The sequence below is a fragment of the Macaca fascicularis genome, chromosome 2 (genome assembly GCF_037993035.2).
Source record: "Macaca fascicularis isolate 582-1 chromosome 2, T2T-MFA8v1.1".
Classification (NCBI taxonomy): Eukaryota; Metazoa; Chordata; class Mammalia; order Primates; family Cercopithecidae; genus Macaca; species Macaca fascicularis.
Genome location: NC_088376.1, coordinates 99,817,582 through 99,843,571, shown reverse-complemented (window position 1 = coordinate 99,843,571; position 25,990 = coordinate 99,817,582). Strand labels below are relative to the sequence as shown.

At 43.7% G+C, this 25,990-nt stretch overlaps 1 protein-coding gene, 1 long non-coding RNA gene and 1 pseudogene across 4 annotated transcripts in view; 2 read left to right on the top strand and 1 right to left on the bottom strand.

Annotated features, from left to right (window-relative positions):
• The window catches only part of LOC135969692 (uncharacterized), a 35,868-nt gene extending 21,439 nt beyond the window's left edge, over positions 1 to 14,429 (top strand). The window contains exon 3 of the long non-coding RNA XR_010585075.1: positions 14,000 to 14,429. This is a non-coding gene — a long non-coding RNA (uncharacterized lncRNA). The remainder of the gene's footprint in view (positions 1 to 13,999) is intronic.
• ITGA9 (integrin subunit alpha 9) overlaps positions 1 to 25,990 on the bottom strand; it is a 385,385-nt gene that overhangs the window by 23,845 nt on the left and 335,550 nt on the right. For all 3 annotated transcript variants that reach the window (XM_005546647.5, XM_074031685.1, XM_045386478.3), the window contains 3 exons: positions 24,656 to 24,781; positions 22,186 to 22,305; positions 17,434 to 17,535 (listed from right to left, as the gene is read on the bottom strand). In XM_005546647.5, coding sequence (XP_005546704.2) covers positions 17,434 to 17,535; positions 22,186 to 22,305; positions 24,656 to 24,781 — 348 coding nt within the window. The remainder of the gene's footprint in view (positions 1 to 17,433; positions 17,536 to 22,185; positions 22,306 to 24,655; positions 24,782 to 25,990) is intronic.
• LOC135969559 (NADH dehydrogenase [ubiquinone] 1 alpha subcomplex assembly factor 4 pseudogene) lies at positions 12,059 to 14,429 on the top strand (annotated as a pseudogene).

Here is a 25,990-nt window from a genome sequence, read left to right as displayed (position 1 = left end):
GCAGTTTGAAATGGGCTATGGTGGGAGTATTTGGCAAACAAATCAGGGCACCCCTACCCTCCTGCCAGAGAACTGATTGTTAAACATGTATTAGTGCTCACCTCTGATTGTCCCCTTTGGCTCTGCTTTAGCCCCACTGGTCACAGTGGAGTTTAGTTTTGCAGAATGACTGGGCACAATACTGACGTGATAATGCCTAACAATGCTTATTTAACCATTTTAGGGCCTGGCTCCCATCCCTCTCTAAATTTATTGAATATCGTCTGTGTCAGTTCTGTGCTTTTTTTGCAATCTCTTATCTAAGTCATACAACAGCCCTATGAGATCTTCAACACCCATTTTATAGAGGGGGACATGGAGGTCCAAAAAGGATATTTGCTCTAGACTGTGTAGTTCAAATGCACAGTCACGATTTGAACCCAGGTCTTAGCCACCCCCAAACCCCCAAATCTGAGCTTGTCATCACCACACCAGAGTGCCTGATTGACAGTGGCCTTCTTTATAGGCTACCTGTCAACTGAATGAATTACTTACTGGCTCTTCCCTGGTGATAAGGAAAGAAAATGAGACCACCTCTACCTCACTGCCTCCATTCCCACAGCTGGGGTAGGAGAGAGTGTGCGTGCGCCAGGGGGATGGGGCAAATGGACACACAGGCTGCCACAGTTTTTGAGTCTGTTTTCTCATCTGCAAGACAGGAGCAGAACAGTGCCTTGCCAGAGATTGAAAAGGGGTAATGCACACAGAGTCCCCAGCATAGCATCTGTCACAGAGCCTGCCCTTGACAAATGGAGTGTTCCTGTTAGCATCATTGTCATTGCTTGTAGGGAGTTTTTTGAGGTTGTACATGGCTGGCTACTTTTTAGTTTTTATTTTATTTTTTGAGACAGAGTTTCTCTCTGTCACCCAGGTTGGAGTGCAGTGGCGCAATCTCAGCTCACTGCAACCTCTGCATCCTGGGTTCAAGCGATTCTTGTGCCTCAGCCTCCCAAAGTGCTGGCATGAGCCACCACTCCCAGCGCTTTTTACTTTTTAAAAATTACTTACTGAAGTCGAATATACATAGAGAAAAGTATAGGTATCCTAAGTGTACAGCTCGCTGAATTTTCACATACCAAATGCTAAATGCATGTGTGTAACCAGCACCCAGATCAAGAAACAGAAGGTGATCACCTCCCTAGAAGCTACCTTCCCCCTTCCTTCCAGTCCCCACCCCCACCAAGGATGTCTAACAGCTTGGATTAGCATCACCTGCTTTTTTGAGACCTTGCTATAAATGGAATGACACTGTATGAACTACAGTACTTGGTTTCTTTTCTTTTCTCTTTTTTTTTTTTTTTTTGAGACGGAGTCTTGCTCCATTGCTCAGGCTGGAGTGCTGTGGCACAATCTTGACTTACTGCAACCTCTGCCTCCTGGGTTCAAGCAATTCTCCTGTCTCAGACTCCCAAATAGCTGGGATTACAGGTGCCTGCCACCACACTTGGCTGATTTTTGTATTTTTCATAGAGACAGGGTTTCACCATGTTGGCCTGGCTGGTCTCGAACTCCTGGCCTCAGGTGATCCACCTGCTTCAGCCTCCCAAAGTGCTGGGATTACAGGCATGTATCTGATTTCTTTCTCTCACTGTTATGTTTGGGAAATTGCTCCAGGTTGTGGCATGTCCACTCTCACTGCTGTATAGTATTCCTCTGTGTGGACATGCCACTATTTATTCATGCTATTATTGATGAGCACATGGAGGTTGTTTCCAGCTTGGGGCTTTTAAAAAGAGCAATTTTCAGACAGTAGGCAATTCTCAGGAAAGAATATTTATGGGTAGGAAGTGTGGGACAGAGTGAGCTCTGACGTCTGTCATCCTAAATCCACTATTTTCTATGTAGTTCAAATGAGCAGCTCTTATCTTTAAAGGCAGACAGATTCATGTCTTTGGGTTCCTGCCCCTAAAAAGCTGTGGATCAAATCACCTCCTGCATTCAGAATCTCTCATGGTGTCTTGTACAGATGAACTGTGAGGAACTGTTAGGAAAGATGCAGAGGGAAGAGTGCTGGCTTTAATCTGGTCCTGGTGCAACCGTAGGCAACCAACTTTCTCTTTCTCCCTGAAATGGGGGTCTGATAGGGAAATGTGGCAGTTCTGTGAAAGTGCCTGGGTGTGAGAAAAGTTTGCTAAACCTTATTGTTGACTATGAATCAGACTGAAACACTGAGCTCAGTGGGGTTAGCTGTAAAGCCCAGCACTCTGTGCTAACCCAGATGACTTCTTAGGGACACTGACATCTGCATAGCAGCAAAGCCACATTGGAGGTCTGGCTTTGTGGACACAGAGGTTAAAGTAGCAGCTACAGTTTAGTCTGGCAAGTTCCACAAGAATGCCCTGTCACTTCCCCGGAATGTGGGCTTCATCTCTTATTATTTTTAGGGATGCTGTCCATCCCCTTGGATGCATGCTCCATGCTTTGGCAGAGCCTGTTCTCTCACATCACAACTCTCAAACTCATCTGTGAGTGATGAGCTGAGTGTCCTGCAGCTCTAGGAAGTCATATCTTAGATTAAAAAACAAAACTCCAAGGAAGGAACAGCAGCATGGACGACATGGAGAGGCAAGAAGCACTGATGATCAGGTCCCGTCGTCACCACCAATGAGCCGGCTGATCCTGGTTAAGCCCCTACACCTTTCTAAACAACTTTTCTCTCCATCCTCTTGTTTCCATCCCAGGTACTTCCTGGCTCACATCTCGTCTTCTCTCACCAGCACTATTACAGGAGGCTTGGAAAGGCCTCCTTGCTGTTAGAGTTGTTTTTCTAAGGCACAGGTCTCATCACATCACTTTCTGGTTTACAGTGTCCATGATTTTCCTTCAGGCTGAGCATCTAATTCAGGACACCAGGGCCTTCATACTCTGGTCTCCTTTCTGCCTTTCCAGCTGCTCCCAGGACACATATTTACATTCTAGCCAGGTAGAGATCTCTCCTCTGTGAGACTGGTGGTCCCCAGCCTCTCTGCAGGCTCCTCTTGCCTCCTGGAATGCCCTTCCATCCTTGCCCATCTGACAAGCTCATTATTGCTCATCTAAAAATGTTCATACTTGACCAGCCTGGCCAACATGGTAAAACCTCGTCTCTACTAAAAATACAAAAATCAGCCAGGAGTGACGGCATATGTCTGTAGTCCTAGCTACTCGGGAGGCTGAGGCAGGAGAATCGCTTGAATCCAGGAGGCGGAGGTTGCAGTGAGTCAAGATGGCGCCACTGCACTCCAGCCTGAGTGAAAGAGCAAGACTCTGTCTTAAAAAAATAAAAAATTAAAAAAAAATGTTCATACCCTTTGATCCATTAATTCTGTACTTGAAAACTTTACTCAAAGGAAAGAAATATAAAATATGGAAAAAGTTTTATGCTCAAAGATGTTCATTGCAGAATTATTTATATTGGTGCTGAATTAGCAATATCCTAAGTGTCTAACATCAGGGCAATAAATAAATAAACTATGGTCAATCACAAAATAGAATATCACAGAACTATTAAAAATGATGACAGTAAAGCTGACTGTCAAAGCATAATTTTCAAAAAGTTAAAAACATGATTCTCATACAAATATATAGTGAATACATGGCAAAGATTTATTTAATTTGTTATTGAGGAAGTCAGCAGGGTGGCAAAGCTAGTTTTAAAAAGACCAGAAAAAAATGTGTAGTCATAGGAAAAAAATTACTGAAATCAGATTACTAAATCAAGTACAAAACTGGCTAATACCCTACAAGGCAGTAAACTCTAACCTTTGGGATATTTTCAGTCAAACAGAAATCATTTTTGTCTTTACTGGCAAGAGTCATTTATAAATTATCAGCCTTCTATAAGTTAATATGTAACTTCACAGAATTTGGGCCCTGGAGGGTTAGGCAGGCCTGCAGACCAGTGCTTCTCAAATTTTATTGTGTGTAAGAATCACAGGAGGAACTCTGTTAAAATGTAGATTCTGAATTAGAGTCTAGAGTGGGGCTTGAGAGCCTAGATTTCAAATAATCTCCCCTATGATGCTGATGCTGCTGGTCCGTGGACCACACTTTGAGTAGAAAGGGGCGAGGGGATGCTCCAGTATGACACTGAAAGGATATGTAATCATTTTTTTACCTGATTGCCAAATTTTAGAGACTTTTGAAAACAGTAATAATGTGGGAAAATGATGTTTATTATGCTAAGTTAAAAAATCAGAAGATGCTGGCTCACGCCTATAATCCCAGCACTCTGGGAGGCCAGGGTGGGAGGGTTGCTTGAGCCTAGGAGTTCAAGATGAGCCTGGGTAACATAGTGAGACCTTGTCTCTACAAAAACACAGAAATTAGCTGACCATGGTGGCGTGCACCTGTCATCCCAGCTACTTGGGAGGCTGAGGCAGGAGGATCATTTGAGCATGGGATATCGAGGCTGCAGTGAGTCGTAACTGTGCCACTGCACTCCAGCCTGGGTGACAGAGCAAGACCTGGTCTAAACCAAACTAAACTAAACAAATAAAATAAAATAAATAGGTTGGGTGTGGTGGATCACACCTGTAATTCCAGCACTTTGGGAGGCCAAGGAGGGTGGATCACTTGAGGCCAGGAGTTCAAGCCAGCCTGGCCAACATGGTGAAACCCCCCATCTCTACAAAATATACAAAAATTAGCCATGTGTGGTGGCGCATGCCTGTAATCCCAGCTTCTTGGGAGGCTGAGGCAGAGAATCACTTGAATCTAGGAGGTGAAGGCTGCAGTGAGCTGAGATTGTGCCACTGCACTCCAGCCTGAGTGACACAGCGAGACTGTTTCAAAAAAAAATTAAAAAATAAAAAATGAGAAGATTATCTAAAACACAGAAGACTTCAGCTTTGCAGAAATATAGTAGGAATTCTTTAAAGTAAATGGATGTGTTTTGATATTATGAATATCATTTCTCTTTTCTACTTTTTACTATTTTTTAAACTGAGCATTTTAAAGGCAAGTAAAACCATTTTATTTTTTTAAAGGACAGACTCTGCTCCAATATCTCCTTTCCCAAGAAGTCTGCCTTGCTCCCCATCTTCAGCGGAATTAATCATTCTCTGAGCTCTTGGAAACATAGTCATTTTCAACTTACTGTAGCATCCCAATGTATATAAGTGGAGTTTCTTAGGTAGGCAGCTAGAACCCAGCTTACTCAGCCCCCGTTTGTTTTTATTTTTTGGAGACAGGGTCTCACTCTGTTGCTTAGACTGGAGTGAAGTGGCACAATCTTGGCTTACTATAGCCTCAACCTTCTGGGCTCAAGTGATTCTCTCCCCTCAGCCTCCCAAGTAGCTGGGACTACAGGCACACACCACCACACCCAACTAATTTTTATTATTATTTTTTTGTAGAGATAGGATTTTGCCATATTGCCCAGGTTGGTCTTGAACTTCTGGGCTGAAGTTATCTGTGTGCCTCAGCCTCCCAAAGTTCTGAGATTATAGGTGTGAGCCACTGCACCTGGCCCAGCCCCTCTTTCTAAGCCCTGTTCCTCCCTAACCTGGTCTCAGCAGCCCCTAAACCAACTCAAGGAAACCCATGGCTCCAACAAAACAGAGTTTTAAAACCACAGCTGGATACTTCATAGTCCCAGTTCTAGGTCCTTCTCACTCTCTAAGGTAATGATGAATCTTCCTGTCTATGGACTCCAGTAAACTGTGAATTTGCATACAACAAAGACGTGAATGCATGCATTCCTGTTACCTGAACCAAGGCATTGATTCATTATATGATTCATGAATATATCAATTAATACATTCAACATCATTTCTGCTATAAAATCAGATGAAGTGTGAACACGACTTAGTCTGCAACAAAAGAGATGGTAGGATTTGAAGCTGGAGTCTCTGAGTGTGATTATTTTCCCTCTCCTTCAAAAATATACTTGCAAATGTTACATGTTATATCCTTTGGGGGAGTCCTGGCCATCCATCCATCCATCCATCCATCTGCCCATCCACCACCTATCTGTCAATCTGTCCATCTACTCTGTTTGTCCGTCCGTCTGTCCGTCCATCCATCCATCCATCCATCCATCCATCCATCCATCCATCCATCCATCCATCCATGCAACAAATGTGTCTGTAGTATCTTCTATGTGCTAGACATTGTGGAAATTCATTGATGAATAAAACAGGCAGTCTTTGCCCTCACAGTACTTCCAGCTTCTAGAGACTACTAACCAATTAGACAAATAAATGCACCATTATAACTGTCGAAGTGCTACAAAGGAGGAGTTCATGATGATAAAAGATCCTCATGATAGAGGCATGGGACTGAACAGAGTTCCCTGAGGAGCCATTTGAGCTGAAGGTGAAAGGACAAGCAGAAGTTAACCAGCTAAACAAGGGAGGGAAGATCATTCCAAGGAGAGGGAACATGATGTGCAACCCCCCTTTGGCATGAGTGAACTTGGCAAGGGTGAGACACTGCCATCGGCCAGTGGACTGAAGCCAACAGGATGAACAAGAAGCCACAGGAAGATGTTCATGATGTGCTTGGACAGACAGGAGCTGGAGGCCGCAGTAAGATCTCCATGCTTTACCTTAAGAGGAATGGGAAGCCACTGGAGGGTTTTGAGCAGGGAAGTGATGTGATTTGCATTTTGCAAAGTACACTGCAAAATGAATCTAGATCAGAAGGGATAACTGCATGTGGGAGTACAAGGAAAAAGCAGCCCCCGTGAGAGGGCTGCAAGGGAAATGGTTTCACCAGGTTAGATCCATGGTTTCAATAAGAGAGAAGGTGGTGTGAAAGGAGAAGACTGACTGAGGAGAAGTCTGCTGGTTTTGGGGGAGTGGCTGTGAGGGTTGTAGCACGCTGAGCTGGGGAAGGCAGGAGCTCTGGCCAGTGAAGGGATGGCTGATGGACCCTGGCTGGAGGGCTCACACACTGGATGTTGACCAACAAAACAGACGAAAATGAGGAGTATGAGGATCTGTCTCAAGGAGGCCTCTGAGGAGGGCAAACAGGCCTTCGAGGCAGGTCCAGACACTGGCACCCTGCCTGCTGTACAGTTTAATGCACCTGAGGTTGGCAAGCTGGCGTCAGGGAGTGGCCAGAAGCCAGCTTCCAGTTTGAGGCAGTGGGTGAACCTAAATCACACTATTTGATTCACTTCTGTGTTTCTGGAAACTTTCATGTTCTGATCAATGCAAATATACCTACTGTAACAGCTGGCAATGCCCATGTCTCCACAAGGCCTGAGAATATGACCACAATGGCTGTACATCTTGCCCAGGCTTCTGCTGGATGGAGAGCTTCCAGAGATGGGGGACAGCTTAGTCAATATCATCTAAGAGGAGGTTCAACTCCAGACCTAGACCAGCTAAAGATCAAAGACAAGGGCAAGATGCTCTCTGCTGTCAACATCACACACTTGTCTCAACAGAAGGAAGGAATTTATGTAAAATAAGAAGTGGAAAGAGAAGAACATCTGTGGCAGTGAGATGACATTTCCACCTGCTTCTGATTCCATCTAATAGCCAGTGGAGGTATGGGGGAGAGAGGAGGGAGACAGGGTGGTTGGGGCTGGAAGAAATGTTTTCAGCAGAACCATGCCTCAGATGGCTCTCAGAACTCAGCCTAGAAAGCAAGCCAGTTCAGAGGCACAGGGAGACTTACAGAGGTGACATAAATGAACAAAAAATAAACTGTGCATTTGGCAAGATTGGCACTGTAAGTCTGTGCTGTGATGAACACAGATATTAAACATGCCCTGTGCCTGCCAGGTGTCACGTTTCCGAAATCCCTTGCTCTGTCAGAATTTGCAGAGTAATGAGCTGGGCTCTGCTAATTTCTGTTATTGGTAACAGATCACATTTGTAGAGTACTTACGATGCGCCAGGCACCATGCTGAGAGGTTTCCGATCTACTACTCCCCATAATCCTCACATTGCTCTTTAGAGAGAGAGGAGATGGAGCTCATTTACCTGAAGCGATGGAGAATTCTCCCCTTGACTGCACATCTGTGCATCTGGTTAAGGATCAGAACACAATGGGAAGAGTTCCAAAGCCAACTGACCACCAAATAGTCTGAGCATGATGTGCTCCTGAGGCCCTTAGAGCCAAGGGTCACTCCTAAAACAGAAGATCAGCTGTCTACCACCCAGGAATGCGATTCCTCCCACCTGCTCTGTGTGTGGGCTCTGGGCTACGGGACAGCACAAGCCAGAGAGGCAAGGGGTCAAGGGAGACTCAGGGCTCGCCAACAGGCAGAGCTGTGGCCAGAACTGGCTCTTTCACTGACCAGCTGTGGGACATCCGGCAGGCTTCTTCACTCCCAGAGCCTCCATTTCGTCAACAGAAAATGGAAGTCATAGTGCCTAGTTCACAGGGGCAATGTCAGAGTCACAGGAGGTAATTATAGCACATGCCCAGCACTTCACAGGAACTGGGCAGATTCGAGCACACCTCACACAATGAGGTCTTTCATCTTAAGGGGACACAGACACACACACTGAGCAGAGCACCCAGGCTTCAAGTGGAGAACATTTCCATCTGTGGCCAAGACTCGGTTCTCTGCCCAGATCCTCTCAGGTCCCCTCTCTTGCTTCGGCCTGCACAGCCCCCAGGTTTTTCATGCCTTCACTTCTAGAGGCTGCCTTACTTTTAGAGGGTAAAGTGCCTTGGGGTTACTACCTCTGGAGCAGCCCCAACCAATGACTGGCAGATACAGGAGTGTGAGAGTCCAGCTCCCCTGCTTCCAGGTAGGACCAACTCCGAGGTCAGGATCAGGATGAGGCTAAGATGCTCCCTGAGATCTCACTCTTGCTTCCCTTCTCCTCTTTCCTATCCTGTCCCATTTATTTCCAGTCTCATTAGGAGCACCTCTCTAACTAAACTAGTTACATGATGCCCTCATTTCAGGGTCTGCTTCTTGAGAATCCAGCCCAAGATACCATCTGACTTCATCTTGAATGCCTGATCCTCCTTGTCCACGTGGGAAATTCCTTCAATACTTATTCAGGGGTCACTCCTTCTGTGAAGCCTGTCTTGACCTCTTTAGTACAGATACTCTGGGCACATATGCATACAGTGCTGCAGGGGTGTGTGTGTGTGTGCACGTGTGTGTATATGTGTGTTGACCTGTTTGGGGCTGTGGAAGTCTTGAGGGTAAAAATTTCATTTTGTTCATAGTTATTGGGGGTATAACTAGTCTCTAGTGAAAGCCTCTGATGAACTGGGTAACCTTCTGAAAATACAACTTTCCATAGCAGTGGCTTCTTTAGAGCCCAGGGGTCCAGTGAGCAGGTATGGAAGCCAACAGGAGGGAGTTCCAGGAACCTAACCCCTGAGTCAACCAAAGCACATTTCAATTTAGAAATGGGTTCCGTCGCCTAAAAATAATGATGATGATGATAATCATGATGATGACTGGAAACTCTGATTTAGAGTAAACTGACCAGGACTTGAGGATTTGGGGAGAAAAAGGCTCATTTTTCATGTGGTTCATCTCCTTGGCCATCTCTTTATGCAATGACAGCCACTATCAACAGAGTGCCCCTGTGGATGTGCCATGCAAGAGGCTTTGCATCGAGATGACACTGGATCCCTCCCAGTCCTCCAGGATAAGCATTCCTTACATGTGACTGGCACCGGTCACTGCACCTTCAATGAAATAGACATACTGTCCACTTGCTCTGTCTCCTCTGCCACCCTGACCTCTTGCCAGGTGATAGTCACAGCCTTCTAACCAGCTCCTTATTTCCACCCTTGCCCCTACAACCCACCATCCACACAATGGCCTATCATTTTTAAAGAACATACATTGGATCATGCCATTCCCTGCTCCAAACAGAAGCTTTCAATGGCTTTCCTTTGTAACGGCCCAGTGGTGTTACCTGGGGTGGACCCTGCCTAGGTCCACCGTGGTTCTCTTCACTGCTCACCAGCTTCCTGCTACCTGGTTTTTCTGTGCCTTGAAGAGGCCAAGCCTTTTGGGGCTCCATACAACTCTCCTCCCCAACTGGGACACTCTTCCTCACGCTTGGCAAGTGAATTCCTTCTCATCTGCCAGTCTCAGCTTCCTTGGAGAAACATTCCTCGACCCCCAATCTAAAGCAGGCTACTCCCTGGGGACTAACCTCAACTGGAAATAGAATCCTTGTTTGCGTCCTTGATGACTGCTGCCTCCTCGGCCAACTCCGGGAGGGCAGGCCAGGGATCATGTCTCTTTTGTTACCCATCGAGTCTCCAGTGCCTAGCACAGTGCCTGGCTCTTAGCAAGCCCTCAATAAATATTCATCATACAAATAAGCAAATGATGACCATTAGAAAATATGACTCATATGTTTGGCAAACTATACCGAGAGTTTTCTCAATTCTTGATGGTCAGAGCTTAATTCTCACATGTGGGGAGGTGGGTGAGGAGAAAGAACTGCCCACCACCCACTACTGATGGCATACGTTGGGGTGGTGTTGACCCTTCAACAACCCTCCTCTTCATCCTACATCTCAGCATAATGTGAGGTTCAAGGGGGAAAGATTATATTGTCATATGGAACATGATTGTAAGTATAATTGGTCACATAAAGGATAAATAACAAGTCATAGTCTATTTCATGACAGTAAAAGCGGTAAACTTTGCCTCTAGAAGCAGTCCACCAAATGAATGGTAAGTGGCATTTTTGTGGAGTAATCTTGCTGGCCATGTCGACAGATGCCTCTCTGGTTGAGATACCAGGCTTGTATCTTTGGTGGGGAGTGTTAGGGAGTGGTGTGGAAGGGCAAGTCACATGTGGGCAGGACTGCAGAGGTGCTGTGCCACCCTAAGCAGCAGCTGTGCACCAGCCCTTCTTCTAGGAGCTTCATGCTGGTATCACTGAACCTTCTCAGCAACTCCAGGAAGTAGAAATGTTTCTGCCTGACTCCAGAGCACAAGGTGAAGAGAAGCTAGGGACAGCTGTATCCCGTGTCCAGGACACCATGCCAGACTTCCTGCGCCTGGACATAGCCTATAGCCCTCAGGTTTCCAGATCCCTCTGATTTTCGGTCTGGTTTTCCAGTCTTCCAGTGCAATTCTGAGCACTTCCACTGGATAGCCTTCAAATCCATTCTGATTCTGCTGAAATGCGACAGAGCCAGTCTTTCCGGCTGGCACCGAAGACCTCAGTCTGGTGCACACTCCACATGGCAGCCGCTTACGGACTCATCTGTGGACTTACAAGTTTATCATGTATTCCGCTATTTGAAAATATCAAGAAAATAGCAAGAATTCTTGCACGCTTCTCATACAGGAGTTTGAGAAGACGGGAGTTTGAGGGGATGTCTTGCAGTAACAGAGCTGATTCCATAAAGTCTTGATTTGCCTTGGGGGAGTTCCTGGCCTCAGATGATGGGGTCCTTTCCTCTTCTGTGGACCTCAGTAACCAATTCAGGGATCAGAGAAGGTGCCTTCACCCCTCAACATCATCTGATATCTTTTTATGGCTGCATGAAGACAGATGAACACCTCCAGAGCCTACTCATTTTCTTTCTGAAGGCCTTCTCAGAGATAAATTCCTTTCCTTTCTGCAGGCCAGATTTCCAGGGCATGATTAACTACATTTCTCCTGTTCTTCATCTTTAGAGTTTCTGTGGGCCTCAAATAACACTTTCTGAATTTTCCCCTCTCATCCCCTACTCACTCCCTGAAAGGTAAATAGAGTTAGGTTGAAGATGTAATTCAACATGTACTTGGCACCTCGCAACCAGCACTTTGATTCTGCAGTCACGCAGGTCTCACATGGCATTCTCAGGTTTGGGTCTGTACAGAGCCAGGTCCGGCTGTGGCTGATCCTAGACATATGCTAACACGCTCCCTGAGAAAGGCCCTGGAGCCAGTCATTAGTGAACCAGGCAAAGCCTCAAGAATCTATGCCCTATTTCTAGTTATTCATCCAAATGCTCTGTAAAGCACAACTTGAACCATGGCATAAAAATAAAAGATATAAAGAATCATAGGACACGTGTGCACGCTCTGGGCGCCCCAGAGGTTTCCTGCGCCAGTGTTCCCATGTGTGGCGTAAACCTGAGGGCCTTATGTTATGAGGAGATGGGGGCTGCGGTGACTCACAGGATCAGGCATTTCAACCTAGAGAACCCAGTGGAATGGGAAATCAGCAAGATGAAGCCCTCTCCTGCTCCCAGGCAGTCCTCTACCAACAGCCTCCTGTGACAGCAGATTAGTCTCTACCCAGAAGGGAGAGACTGCTCATAAAGGTGACAAGCTGCTGTCATTTCTAAAAGACGTGTATGTTGATTCCAAAGATCCCGTGTCTTCCGCGCAGGTAAAAGCTTCTGAAACAACACGTCAAGAGCCAAAGGAATTCAGATTGCTGAAAGGCCATCACTTTGGTATGATAAATATTAAGAGCATTCCCAAAGGCAAAATTTCCATTGTAGAAGCATTGACACTTCTCAATAATCATAAATTTTTTCCAGAAACATGGACTGCTGAGAAAATAGCACAAGAATACCATTTAGAACAGAAAGATGTGAATTTCCTTCTTAAATATTTTGTTACTTTTGAAGTCAAAATCTTCCTTCCTGAAGACAAGCAAGCAATACAATCAAATGAAGAAAATCACAAAAATTTCCTATGTGTACTCCTCATCCCTCATCCTGTATATTTTCTCATTTTTGGCATATTAAATTATGTTAATTACCAAGTGTTTAATGCTCTCATTGTGAGAGCATACTCTTTTTTTTTTTTTTTTTTTTTGAGACAGAGTCTTGCTCAGTTGCCTAGGCTGGAGTGCAGTGGCGCGAACTCGGCTCACTGCAAGCTCCACCTTCTGGGTTCATGCCATTCTCCTGCCTCAGCCTCCCAAGTAGTGGGGACTACAGGCGCCTGCCATCACGCTCGGCTAATTTTTTTTTTTTTGGTATTTTTTAGTAGAGATGGGGTTTCATCATGTTAGCCAGAATGGTCTCGATCTCCTGACCTCGTCATCTGCCCGCGTTGGCCTCCCAAAGTGCTAGGATTACAGGCGTGAGCCACCGCGCCAGGTCGAGAGCATACTCTTAATATTTATTGAGCTCCCAGACTTTTCAAGATTGCCATAGAATGTATTTTGTTTTCTTTTAATTTGCTTTAGGCATATTTCATATGTACATGTCAGCATGTCTAATCAGCACATCTGTACTTTTATTATAAGTAAAAGAGTTAATTTGTTATTTTAGGCACATCATACCAACTCTTAAATTGGTCATATGACCCATTTGGGAAGTGTCCTGAATCCCTTATTTAAGTTTTACTTTCCAAGTTAGGTGTTTATTTCATTCTTCATATGTGATAGTGAAAGTAAAAGCTTTCCTGACTCGTAAGACTGACGTTTTCTTGTTAGGGAAAGAGACTCGACAGCATGGTATACCAACAGTATTTCCCAAATAAAGGCACACAGGAGAAAATAACAAATCAATAGAATCCAATTAAAATTACTACCCTGGGAATAAGAAGTATTGAGTATTTTATTTTGAATTGGTTTTAAGTATGGAATAATCATCTTTACAGCTATAAAAAAAATTAGTGATGTTTACAAAATGTTGGGAATTTCTGCTTTGACAAACAAACAGGTAAGTCCTGTGGCCTTCAGAGAGGCAGGCAGCAGTAGAAACTTTGAAAAAAGTAACATTTCTCTGGATTTAACATGGAAATAGAAAAATTTAAATATTAAATTAAAAAACCATTGTAAATGAAATTTGGTGATTATATATAGTTTCAGATGTTAACGCTAGTTGAGAGAAGAGAGAAAAAATATCAAGTAGAAGCAGAGGACAGGATCATTGGAAGGGACCTGAGAAATTGCCCCTTCATCCATTTTAGCACACTTATTAGCGTGGCATGTACCAATACTAGGATCTTGAGTGAGAGGGTGTGAGTTTAGCTCTGCCTAATATATTACTGCTTGTGGGATCTTTGGGAGACTGTATCCTCTTTGAGATTGAATTTCTTCTATAAAATGAGCATAATACTACTTTACTTAAATTTAAGGGTCATCATGAAGATAAATGAAACAGTAAAGGACTACAAAGGACCAAGCAAATATGAATTATTTTTTGCAGTGGAGAAACAAGCACCTGGTGAGAATATATGACCTAAGGTTCTATAGTTTATGACCTAACCAGGCCCAGAAAGCAGTTTTTCAAATCCTAGTAGTGTGTTTTTTCTGTTGTGCCAAAAACAGCACGCCTCAGAGAAAGAAAGAAGTGTGAATTGTGGGTATATTGGGGTTATCAGTGTGCTTCTAAGGGAAGACAGGCATCACTACTTCCCAGAGATGCCCCGGAATGATATAGAAGATACTGAAGAATTCAACGTGATGATGGAATGAGGCATTTGTAGTAATGCTGAGAACAGAAAAATGGACTAAGTGGAAAATCTGTACACATGTCTTTGAATATAGATTTGTTATGTGAACAAACTACCTTGTTTATTTTTAGTTCAATACAATAATTGTTTTAAGAAAACGTGAAATAACTACTCAATATAAAATGCACTTTAAAACTCCTGTTTAAAAAAAATCACAGGAAAATTGCTTGATTTCTCAATCAGTTAAATTTACCACCATGCACACGTTATGTGGTTAAAAATCTGATTGTTTTCCTCTCCACTCACACGCTGCTGGATACCAATATAAGTACATTTCCTGTTCCTTCCAAGGCCATAACAATTTGGTGCCTAATCTAAAATCTTTGAAACTTTGCCTGATTTAAATTTGGTGGCGAGCCTTTATGGAAATTCCCCTTCAGACTGATGGTTGACAGAGGGCCAGACATTCAGAAGAATCACGCAGGGAAGAACGTGTTTGTTCTAAAAAGGCAAACCTTCCTACTCAGAAAAGATTTTTTTTTTTCCTGCCAGGAAAATTGAGAACAACAGATTGTAGAACTTCACTGTAGCTCATGGACTGAAAAGGCAAAGTCATGAAAAGGAGGGAAAAGGGGCATTGTGGGATTCTCATGTGTGTTAATTTTTTCTTGGGAGTGCTAAAAAAAACCTCAGCCTCTTCCCAAGAACTCTTGATAATGAAAATATCACCATAGTGCTCAAAATTGGAACAGTAATTAATGGAAGTGATATTTTGGGGAAGTACAGATGACTCGGAATCCAACGAGATGTTAAGCAACATTTTCCTGGATCCCACAGTCTAGTCCTATAATGGAAGGCAATATGCCCAGTACTTTTTTTTTTTTTTCATCTACACAAGGGATTCCACATGTAGAAAACCTGTTAGGTATTTCCATTAGCTTCTACTTATTAACACTGTGGTTTACCAGAACATTCTAAACCTCTCATGTTGGGCATGTATTTAATGCTATAAAACTTTTAAGCCAGAACTATGACAATGAGCAGGGAACCACTCTCCTCTTTCACTTCCCAGGTGGAGGTCTGAATTAGCAGTCAAATTGCCAGAAGGCAGGGAAGAAAAGGGAAACGCCAACTCCAAATATAGGACCTTCCAGAAAAACTGACTGTAAGTAGTAAGTGACCCAGCATCAATCCATTTGGTTTCTATTATTAAAATTAGTACCTGGCCTGAGCCGACAGGTAGAGGCTGCAGTAAGCCATGATTGCACCACTGCACTCCATCCTGGGTGACAAAGCAAGACCCTGTCTCCAACAAACAAACAAACGAACAAAAATAGTGCTTGGACAACTTCTCTTGTGGGTAGAGCATAAAAGTCTGCATGGAACACTCGTTCCCCTCACTGAGTAGGGAATGCCCACCCCTCACTCATTCAGGAATTCATATTCATCCCAGGTTCACTGATATTATCACCTCTTACTCACTAAAAATGGGCAGGACTGAAGTTTTACTGAGGTCCCTAAGCATCATTATTATTATTGGTTTTTTTTTTTGTTTGTTTCTTTGTGTTTTGAGATGGAGTTTCACTCTGTCACCCAGGTTGGAGCACAGTGGCACAATCTCGGCTCACTGCAACCTCCACCTCCTGGTTTCAAGTGATTCTCCAGCCTCAGTTCCTGAGTAGCTAGGTTTACAGGAGCCCATCACCACGGCCAGCTAATTTTTATATTTTTTAGTAGAGACAGCGTTTCACCATGTTGGCCAGGCTGGTCTTGAACTCCTGATCTCAGGTGATCTGCCTGCCTCGGCCCAGCATTTATTTTCCATATGAACCCTTCGCAACCAGGGTCTCGTAAGAGTGGTCTTTGGTTTGATCCCCATTCTGACATTTTGACATGTGGTGTCTCCACTGTTGTCAGAGAGTAAGTTAACAACAGTTTCTAAGCACATAATCATTATAAACTTGTCAGTTTTGTAAATGTGTCACAGCAACACTGACTCTTGTAAGAAAGGGTAAGTCGCCCTTGAGAGAAGGTAAATTCCACAGAAGGGGATGCAGAAAGGTAGGATCATTGCATAGCTCACTGGCAAAAGAAGTGCATCGGCTGCTGTCTCCTCCTCTACTCCCCTGGGATCTGAGTGTGGGCGTCAAATACAGGATGAACCCCCTCTCAACCCCCCTGCTCCTGCAAGAACAACAATCAAAGGCAATAAAATTCCAAGGCCACAGCTCTCCTCCAGCCTCTCCCACACCTCCACAATAAGCCTCGTGGTTTGCCACATCCTCCCGTGTCTCGGAGGCCTTGGTGCCAACTGCACTTTATGGAGGAGAAGGGGGTGGTAAATACAGGGTTAAAGAGCAGTTACTAGGTCTTGGCAATTTGGGTGTAATCTCTTTAAGTCATTCAAACAACTTGTTTTTAAAACACCCAATGTTTGCCTGGAAACCCAGTGTTTTGGGAGGCTGAGGCAGGAGGATTGCTTGAGGCCAGGAGTTTGAGACCAGCCTGAGCAACATCGTGGGACCCTATCTTGACAAAAAAATGAACAAAAAAAATGAAAAATTAGGCATGGTAGTGCGCCTGTAGTCCTAGCTACTCTGGAGGCTAAGATGAGAGAATCCCTTGAGGCCAGGTATTCAAGGCTACAGGGAGCTATGACTGTGCCACTGCACTCCAGCCTGCGTGACAGAGTGAGACCCTGTCTCTTAAAAACCAAACCAAACCAAACACACAGTATTTACCCATGGAGTAATGTGATGGGTAAGGCAGATGTGGTCTGCCTTAGGAAAGGTCTAAGAAAGATATAAATAGTCCTGGCTCCGCAGTGGAAATCCAACCCTGTTGAGGCGGGGGTACTTCCAGACCATTTCCAGACAATCATAGCAGGAAACGTTCACATAATGATGGCATCCTAAAGGACAATGCTATCACAAGAACAAACCACAGAAGTTCTCCAGGGGGGCCTGGAAGCCAAGGCAGGCATAGTCTCGGGTCTGCCACAAACCCAACATCTTGGCTTAGAGACTGTCTTGACCCTCAAATTCCAGCTCCAGGTCTCCAAGTCACCCAGCTTCCCTTGCCCTCTGACGAGGGCTGTCCTGGGGTGGCTGACTCACCGTCACCTCTTCTGGGTTGCCATGAGCTATTTCCACCACCCTTAGGGCAGGATCCACCTTCACCTTGGCGCGGGACATGAACTGGATGACAGATGAACTGTCCTGTGGAAGAAACAGCACAACTTACTCAAAGATTTTTCTATGATAATAGCTGGGCCTTGAGAGGGACTGGGCAGAACTGAAATTCCATGTAGCCCAGACAAAAATTTTATCATTGAACTAGATACCTCTCCATCCCAGGCACCCACATAAACACAGACTTCCAGGGTTTCTCTTGAGAATTCTTTGCAGCTCATGGTGGATGCTGGGAAATGATGGCGTTTGCTGGGAAATGATGGAGTAATCAACACATGCAAGCTGTGTGCTGTGGTTTCCAAGCAGTAAGAGTCAGATATTTGGATATTGCTATTGACATGTTCACAAAGAGTTGAGGATAAATAAAACTGCTTAATTGTGTACAGCAAATCGAGGCTTGGCATTCCACAAAAGGCATCTGATCTACATTTTATAGGCATCTTCCTGCCTTGACCACAACCCTCAAACCCTTCATATGAGTTGCTTTTAACTCTTTCTTTGCTCTTAAATGAAGTTGTTTGGGAATCAAAACCATTTAACGTTGAAAGAGGGTGCCTGATGGAGAGATAGGGAAGGGGGAAATATCTGGCTTATAAATTAAGGAGAAAGGGGCAGGGGTATAAGGGAGCACATCTAAGACTCAGGAATCACCCCCCAGCCAGAGGCAGGCAGAGGCCTTCCTGTGGGCTCAGATTCAAAGCCACTGATCCAGATAACCAGAAAATGGCGCCAAAGCAGGGATGGAGAATGAATTTGGAAGAAGACAGGGACTGGCAAAACTGTGGCCTGGTGAGGAGCCAGAACCTCAAGCCAGTGGGACAGGTTGATCGTGAAGCAGAAGGGAAGCCTGGCTTCTGTTGTGGAAACAGATAGCAGAGAACTAGTGCATTCAACATTCTACCTGCGGGGCAGCAGGGACTCCACAGGCAAGGTGTCTTGTGGTGTCCCCACCTACATCTACCCAGCTTGCCTGTCATGCAAGGAGCTCACACTCAGATGCCACCTTTGGCTAAACTCTCAAAGAACAGGAAGGTAGAGGACTCCACAGAAAACAGTTCCAAGGGTACCCTTTGCTCATCTCTGCCAATGAAACCACAAAGACCTTCCTGGGGCACAGAGGTACCCCAGTCTGTATATGTGACTTGGGAGTTATACATCAATTATCATTCTTTTCTTAAAACAACCATAAAACACATTTTAAATGCTTTTGGGAAGCTTGTCATTCAAAAGAGTTACTCCAGTTCACTCACTTTAAGCAAGCAATAATTTTAAGCAACAAATAATCTTTTACCAGTTTAACAGTTTTATAAAGGTGGGGTTTTATGTGTCAGGATATGCTGTATTTTCAATTTGGAATAATAATAATAATCTTGGGCCAGACACGATGGTTAAGGCCTGTAACCCCAGCACTTTGAGAGGCTGAAGTGGGAGGATCACTTGACGCTAGGAGGTCAAGATCAGCCTGGGAAACATCCTATCTCTACCAAAAATTAAAAAAAAAATTCATCTGGTATGGTAGCACATGCCTGCAGTCCTAGCTGAGGATTAGCTGAGGCAGGAAGATCACTTGAGCCCAGGAGTTTGAGGCTGCAGTGAGCTATGATTGCACCACTGTACTCCCATCTGGGTGACAGAGCGAGATCCTGTCTCTAAAAATATTTTTTTAATAAAAAAATTAAAATAAATAAAAATAACCTTGGATGCTAATAACGATAATTATGATGATGATGATGATGATGATGATGATGATGATGATAATTGCCAATGTTACAGGCCAAGCAGACAAGGAGTCTGGCACAGGATGGGCCCCCACGGTTGTAGAATCAGTGAAAAAAGCCTTACGGACTGGAAGAACACTTCGAAAGAAATCCGAATCCTACAGTGATTTTAAAAGTCAGATCCTACATTTCAAATGAAAACTTGTTAAGGTCAAAACAGTAAAACCTCAAATTCCCTTGTCTGGGGCCAGATCTTGAGGTCAAAAGGAAAATAAACACGACCGTAGGCCCAGGCAAACCACAAGGCTGGCACTGTTCCACATCCTTCAGGAGGCCTGGAGCCATGCGGGCTCAACTCCCTAAGGGAGGCTGTAGCTGGCTTTGGGGTGACTGAAGCTCCAGCAGCAGCTGGGGCCCCATCTGGCTTCCAGGTCAACTTTGTTCTAAGCTTTTCTTTGCACCTGGAAATGCTCCTGGTTTCTGCTGAAAGGGCACATGGAGAATGAGCCTTGAAGGCTTCATATGACACCCTACAGCTTTCAGTTCTCTTGCCTGGGGCTCTACTGGCCTGGCTGGCCCATGGGGACCATAGTCACTGGGACATGTTCCTTGGCAAAGGGTCACCACCAGCTACCAGGACAGAAATGCAGAAGAACCAGGCTGCAGAGCTGTGCATGGTTAAGCGCAAATAACTGAAGTGCGAGCAGCGGCCATCTGGGTTGAGGATAAAGGAAACATCAGAGTGCCTTACTGCCACCAGTGCTGTCACCAGGGCTCTGTGGACAGTGGCAAGTATTGCACAGGCAATAAAACTGTCTGCAACACCATTTGTGAAGAATACAAATGGGATAGGTAAGTATGCAGAGGCATAGCCCTCTAGCCTGGCCTGGGGACACATTTCAGGAAGGTACTTCCGTAGATGTGGGGTTTCCAGGCTCCCTTCTGGAATCAGAGGATGGCCAGTGGTGCTCTAAGTCATGCCTGGTCCTCCAACACTGTCCTTTATAAAGGGAGAGGTACAAAGGGAGAAGAAAGCACTGCGGTATGAGTCCAACTTACCCCAAACCAGTTCCCCTCCAGAGCAAACCAGAGAAATCAGAACTATGCACAGCTCTCTTCAGGTGTGTGAGGGCTGTAACAGCTACAGATTAAAATGGAAAAACATCCCCTGATGCCTACATCCTCTCAGGTCAGTGTGTTACCTCTGTGCCTATTCCACAGAATGACTTTTCTAAGGCTATTCATTCACACGCGGATAGGTTTGTACAGATTAACACAGTTAGTCTTTCTAAAGAAAAATAATTGGAATCTCTGTGACTAACATGCATATTTAGTTTTATCTTCACATGTAATTATTTTTACAGCATCTTGTTGGAAGTGGCCTCTCAGCAGCTCTCATCTTAAAATAAATCATAGGAAATTTGTATGATTCTTCAAGAGCCACCAATGCACTGGTTGAGGTGTTTTTTAATGAACCACCTGTGATATACTCAATAGCAAAGTGACCTGTGGTTCAAAAGTTGGACTAAAACAAAGTGTCATTTAAACTAGGACTCATGGGTCAAATCTGGCCCTCTGCCTGTTTTTATAAAGTTTTACTGGATCACAGCCATGCCCATTCATTTGTTTATGGCTGCTTTCACAATACAATGGCAGAGTTGAACAGTTGCAAGAGTCTGTAGGGCCTGCAAAGCCTGAAATATTTACTACTGGCCCTTTACAGAAAAGGTTAGCCCACCTTCATCCAAAGCGAGGTCCCTAGACCTGCAGGACTGGCATCACCCGGGTGCTTGTGGCAACTGGAGAGCCTCAGACTCCACCCCAAAGGAATCTGTGTTTGAACAAGATCTCCAGGTGATTCTGATGCAAGCTAAAGCATGAGAAACTTAAATGTGCAAACAAAATCCCTGGGGAATGTGTTAAAATGAAGATGCTGATTTATTAAGTATGCGGTGGAGCCCAGGATTCTGCATTTCTAACAAACTCTCAGGTGATGCTGATGCTGCTGGTCCTCAGACCACACTTTGAGTAGCAAGGGTCTGGTATTTTACCCTGGCATTGTCTACCAGCAGAATTACCAATGGCACTTGCTGGAAAAGTTTCAAAAGGGGCAGCCAGACTATTACTAAACAGTTAAACAACAACAACAGCAACTACAACAACAGATGTTGGTGAGGATGCAAAGAAAAGGGAACACTTATACACTGTTAATGGGAAGGTAAATTAGTACAATCAAAAAAGCAGTATGGAGATTTCTCAAAGAACTAAAAATAGAACTGCCACATCCAGCAATCACACTAATGGGTATATACCCAAAGGGAAAGAAATATTGTATAAAAAAATACCTGCACTGGTAAGTTTATTGCAGCACTATTCACAATAGCAAAGATAGGGAATCAACTTAAGTGTCCATCAATGGATGACTGGTTATAGAAAATGTGTATATATATACACACACACTATGGAATACTACTCAGCTATAACAAAGAATTAAATTATGTCTTTTGCAGCAACATGGATGGAAATGGAGTTCATTACCCTAAGTGAAATAACTCAAAAATAGTCAAATACTGCATGTTGTCACTTATAAGTGGGAGCTAAGTAATGGGTACCCATAGGCATAAAGAGTAGAATTAATAGACATTGGAGACTCCAAAATTTGGGATGGGGGTGAAGGTTGAAAAGTTACCTATTGGGTACCATGTTCACTATTCAGGTGATGGGTACACTAAAGCCCAGATTTCACCACTACACAATATATTCATGTAAGAAATCTGCACTTGTACCCCCAAAGTACATAAAAATAAATACAGAGTCTCTTGTAGACAGCCAAAAGGGGGGGCAGCCGGAGCGTCATGAGGACACCAAATCAAATGTTTTCCTTTTTTTCCCCAAAATCGGATGTCAACAATTCAAATGCTTCTAAATTTACCTTCAAGTGCGGTTCCTTAGGGCTTACCTTTTTCAGTATTTCTGTGTTCAGCAGCATGTAAATGTCTATAGTACGACTTTCTTCTTTAGCAAGAGCACTAAAGTTACAGTGTGCTGTTAGGCAAGAAATTCCTGGTTTTTCACAGTCCTGAGAAGAAAAGTCAGAAAATTTCCCAATGGAATTAAGAACAAAGACAAATCCACAACAATTTATAGAGTAGTGGGCTCCATGAACTTGGTGACTGAGGCAATTCCAGGCCGAGGAAATCCATAAGAAGATGCAATCATTTTTTCTTGCCACCAGAGGGCATTCACGGGCTTTCCCACCCGGTGGGAACCAGCGCATGCCTTTAAGTAAAGCAACTGGGAGAAAACAGCTCACTAGTTAATCCTACCAAGAACTGGATGAATTCACAAAGAGAAATATATATATATATTTTAAAACCACACACTTAAACTTTGCATTCTGAAAGCATTCTTATGAGTTTTGAACACAGACACGTTTCCTACATTGTGTGATTTCCACCTGTGCAGTGGCAAATATAGTTTCATGCCTATTTATTAGGTAGGGTAAATGAGAGGGCTAAGAAGTCATGTGATTCTTGCTCAAGGAAACACAAAAGTTACAATAGAGATGTAAATCCTGGCTGGGCGCGGTGGCTCATTCCTGTAATCCCAGCACTTTGGGAGGCTCAGGTATGGAAGTCACCTGAGATCAGGAGTTCAAGACCAGTTTGGCCAATGGTGAAACCGTCTCTACTAAAAATACAAAAATTAGCCAGGAGTGGTGGCGGGCGCCTGTAGTCCCAGCTACTGGGGAGGCTGAAATGTGAAAATTGCATGAACCCTAGAGGTGGAGGCTGCAGTGAGCCAAGATCACGCCACTGCACTCCAGTCTGGATGACAAAGCAAGACTCCATCTCAAAACAAACAAACAAACAAAAAACCGAAAACATAAATCCCAAATTTAAGGTACAAAAGTTTTCTTTTTTATATGATAGGTTCCAAAATGCATGTACATACCTTGATGATATTTCATCTATAGGGCAAAATTTTCAGCCAGAGTCATAACTATAAAATCACTAGGTATCACTACATCTAACAATCTAAGGGCTTTAAACAATAAATGTATCATCCTCACTATGTAAGTAAAAAAAAAAAAATCCCAACCTTTTAAGTGGCAGTCATGCTTCTCAACAGGAGAAAAGAATGAGAAAGGAAGATAAAGGTGAGATGTGCCAGGGCTGAAATAAGGAGCTTAGAGAAATGTAACCAAAGATAATAAAAAGGAGGCTTTGGAAAAGCACTGTCATTCCATCTTCAATACCTTCACGTTTTAAAAATGGAGGTATAACAAATATAGTAAACAGAACAAATCTGAAGTGTATAGCTTTATAATTTTTTTTTTTTTTTTTTTGAGATGGAGTCTTGCTCTGTCACCCAGGCTGGAGTACAGTGGCACTATCTTGGCTCACTGCAACCTCTGCCTCCCTGATTCAAGCTATTCTCCTGCTTCAGCCTCCTGAGTAGCTGGGATTACAGGCACCCACCACACCTGGCAACTTTTTGTATTTTTAGTAGAGACAGGATTTCAACATGTTGGCCAGGCTGGTCTCAAACTCCCACCCCCTCAGCCTCCCAAAGTGCTGGGATTATAGGCGTGAGCCACTGCGCCTGGCCTGTCTTTATAAATTTGTACACGTGTTTATACCTGGAGGACCACCACCCTGATTAGGATGTAGGACATTTCCAGCATCTAAGCAGGCTCCCTCATGCCCCATCCCATCCATATTCCTCTGAAAGTAACCACTTTCCTGACCTCTATCATCATGATTAGTTTTTGCTATTTCTGAACTTTCTATAAGTGAAATATTACAATATGTGGCTTTTGTCTCTAGCTTCTTCCACTCAATATATTCTGTCTGTGAGATTCATTAATGTAGCAGTAGCAATTTTTCATTACTGTGTAATATTCCAGTGTATGGATATACCACAATTGCTTACTTACTCTCCTGTTGATGGATATTTGCATTGTTCTCAGCTTTCACCTATTTTAACATTTCTGTGAGCATTCTTGTTCATGTCTTTTCTGGGGGGCATAAGTACTCATTTTTCTTGGGAATATTACTCAAGACTAGAATGGCTGTGTCATAGGATACATACATGTTTTGTTTTAGTAGATACTATCAAACAGTTTCCCAAAATATTTGCACACGAATAATCACTCTTGTTTAGACTCATACTAGTTGAAGAAACATCTTACTTTGTGCTTGGTGGATTGCAACGATTTATCCCTTTTCCAGGTAATAGGATTTGGAATGTAAATTTAACATTTTGACAGAAACCTCAGACTGCAAATTAGGAGTTGACCACAGTCTGTGCCTTTATAAGTCAATTGATTAAAACCAGATTTAGGAAATAATAAATATCAAATAGAAAACTGGTGTCTTCCGAGTGAGGACCACCCATGTTACCCCAGCCACTAAGCAAATCCTTACCAAGACTTTTCTTCCAGACTTTGTGAAAAAAGCAAATATTGTGTGGAAGATATTTTCTTGTTCTTGAGGGATGATGCAGGGAGTTGGGTTTTTCTGGAAAGAGCAGTTTCCTTTCTCTTGGCCCACCTGCAAATGAAAAGAGGCCCGTCAGAGGGTCAGTCTCAAGAATGAATCATGATGCTGGAGCCCCTTATTATGGAGGCAGGAGTGGTAGAACCCCAATTCACCTTTCCTTCTTGTCCATTTTGAAGTGAACAATGGCTGAAAAGCTGAAAGGCAGAAGTTGTAGCATCAAAGGGGCCAAATAATAGAAAACGTGGATGTTAGGTCCCCCAATAATTGATGAGATGACATACAACATGCAAATGAGATCTGACTAGGAAATAGGAAGACTTAAGGAGTAAAATAAGCCTTATACTCCATGGTTTTGAAAGCACACTTAAGAACATCCTTACCAAGCAATTCTTGTCTGAATGAGGAAAATGAGACTCAGCTTAGGAAAATGAGACTCAACTTAGGTCACTGGCCAACAGTCATGAAGTCAAGAACCCAGGTCTGGAACTTGGGACCAAGCCTGATGGATGATCTACTGCCAGAGGTTTTCAACCATTCTAGAAAGCCCCCAGGGTGCTGTAAAACTCCTTAGAGGTCTTCCTAGAGAAAAGGAATGGGCAGCAAGCAGGACTGCTCTTGGTCCAACTCTAAAGCCAGAGTTTTGCTACCAAAACACTAACTGAGCAGCCTGTGCCCTGAGCCAGATGGGGACCTGCATGCTTGACTGAGCAGCCTCTGTCCTGAGCCAGACGAGGACCTGCATGCTCGTTGAGCTCTTGGTGAGTGATTTGATTTTGCTTCTGACAGCAATGGCAATGGTGCTGAGTGACAGCAACATTAGAAACAAAACAATGGTGTTTAGTCTTTCGTGATGATTTCCTTAAGAACAGCACTCTTTTTGATGTTTAAATTGAGGAACTGTTGAAAAAAATGAAGTCTTCTTTATATATCATCATCATATCACACTGCTTGTAGCTGAAGACTGGACAGGATGTGAGGTCAAACCAGAAAATTAATAATTAGTAATTCATAATTTAGGATTGTGCTTACAATCCCATGGCTAACCACAGGCGTCTGTTAAATTGCCCTATCTATAATGCCCTTGAGTAAAATACAGTTGTTCAAGAATGTTTCACTTTTTATTCATGGTAGGGAACAAAAACTTTTTTTGCTGTTTTTAACTTTTATGTTATGTTTGGGAGTATATGTGCAGGTTTGTTATATAGGTAAACTTGTGTCACGGAGGTTTTTTGTACAGATTATTTCATCACCCAGGTACTA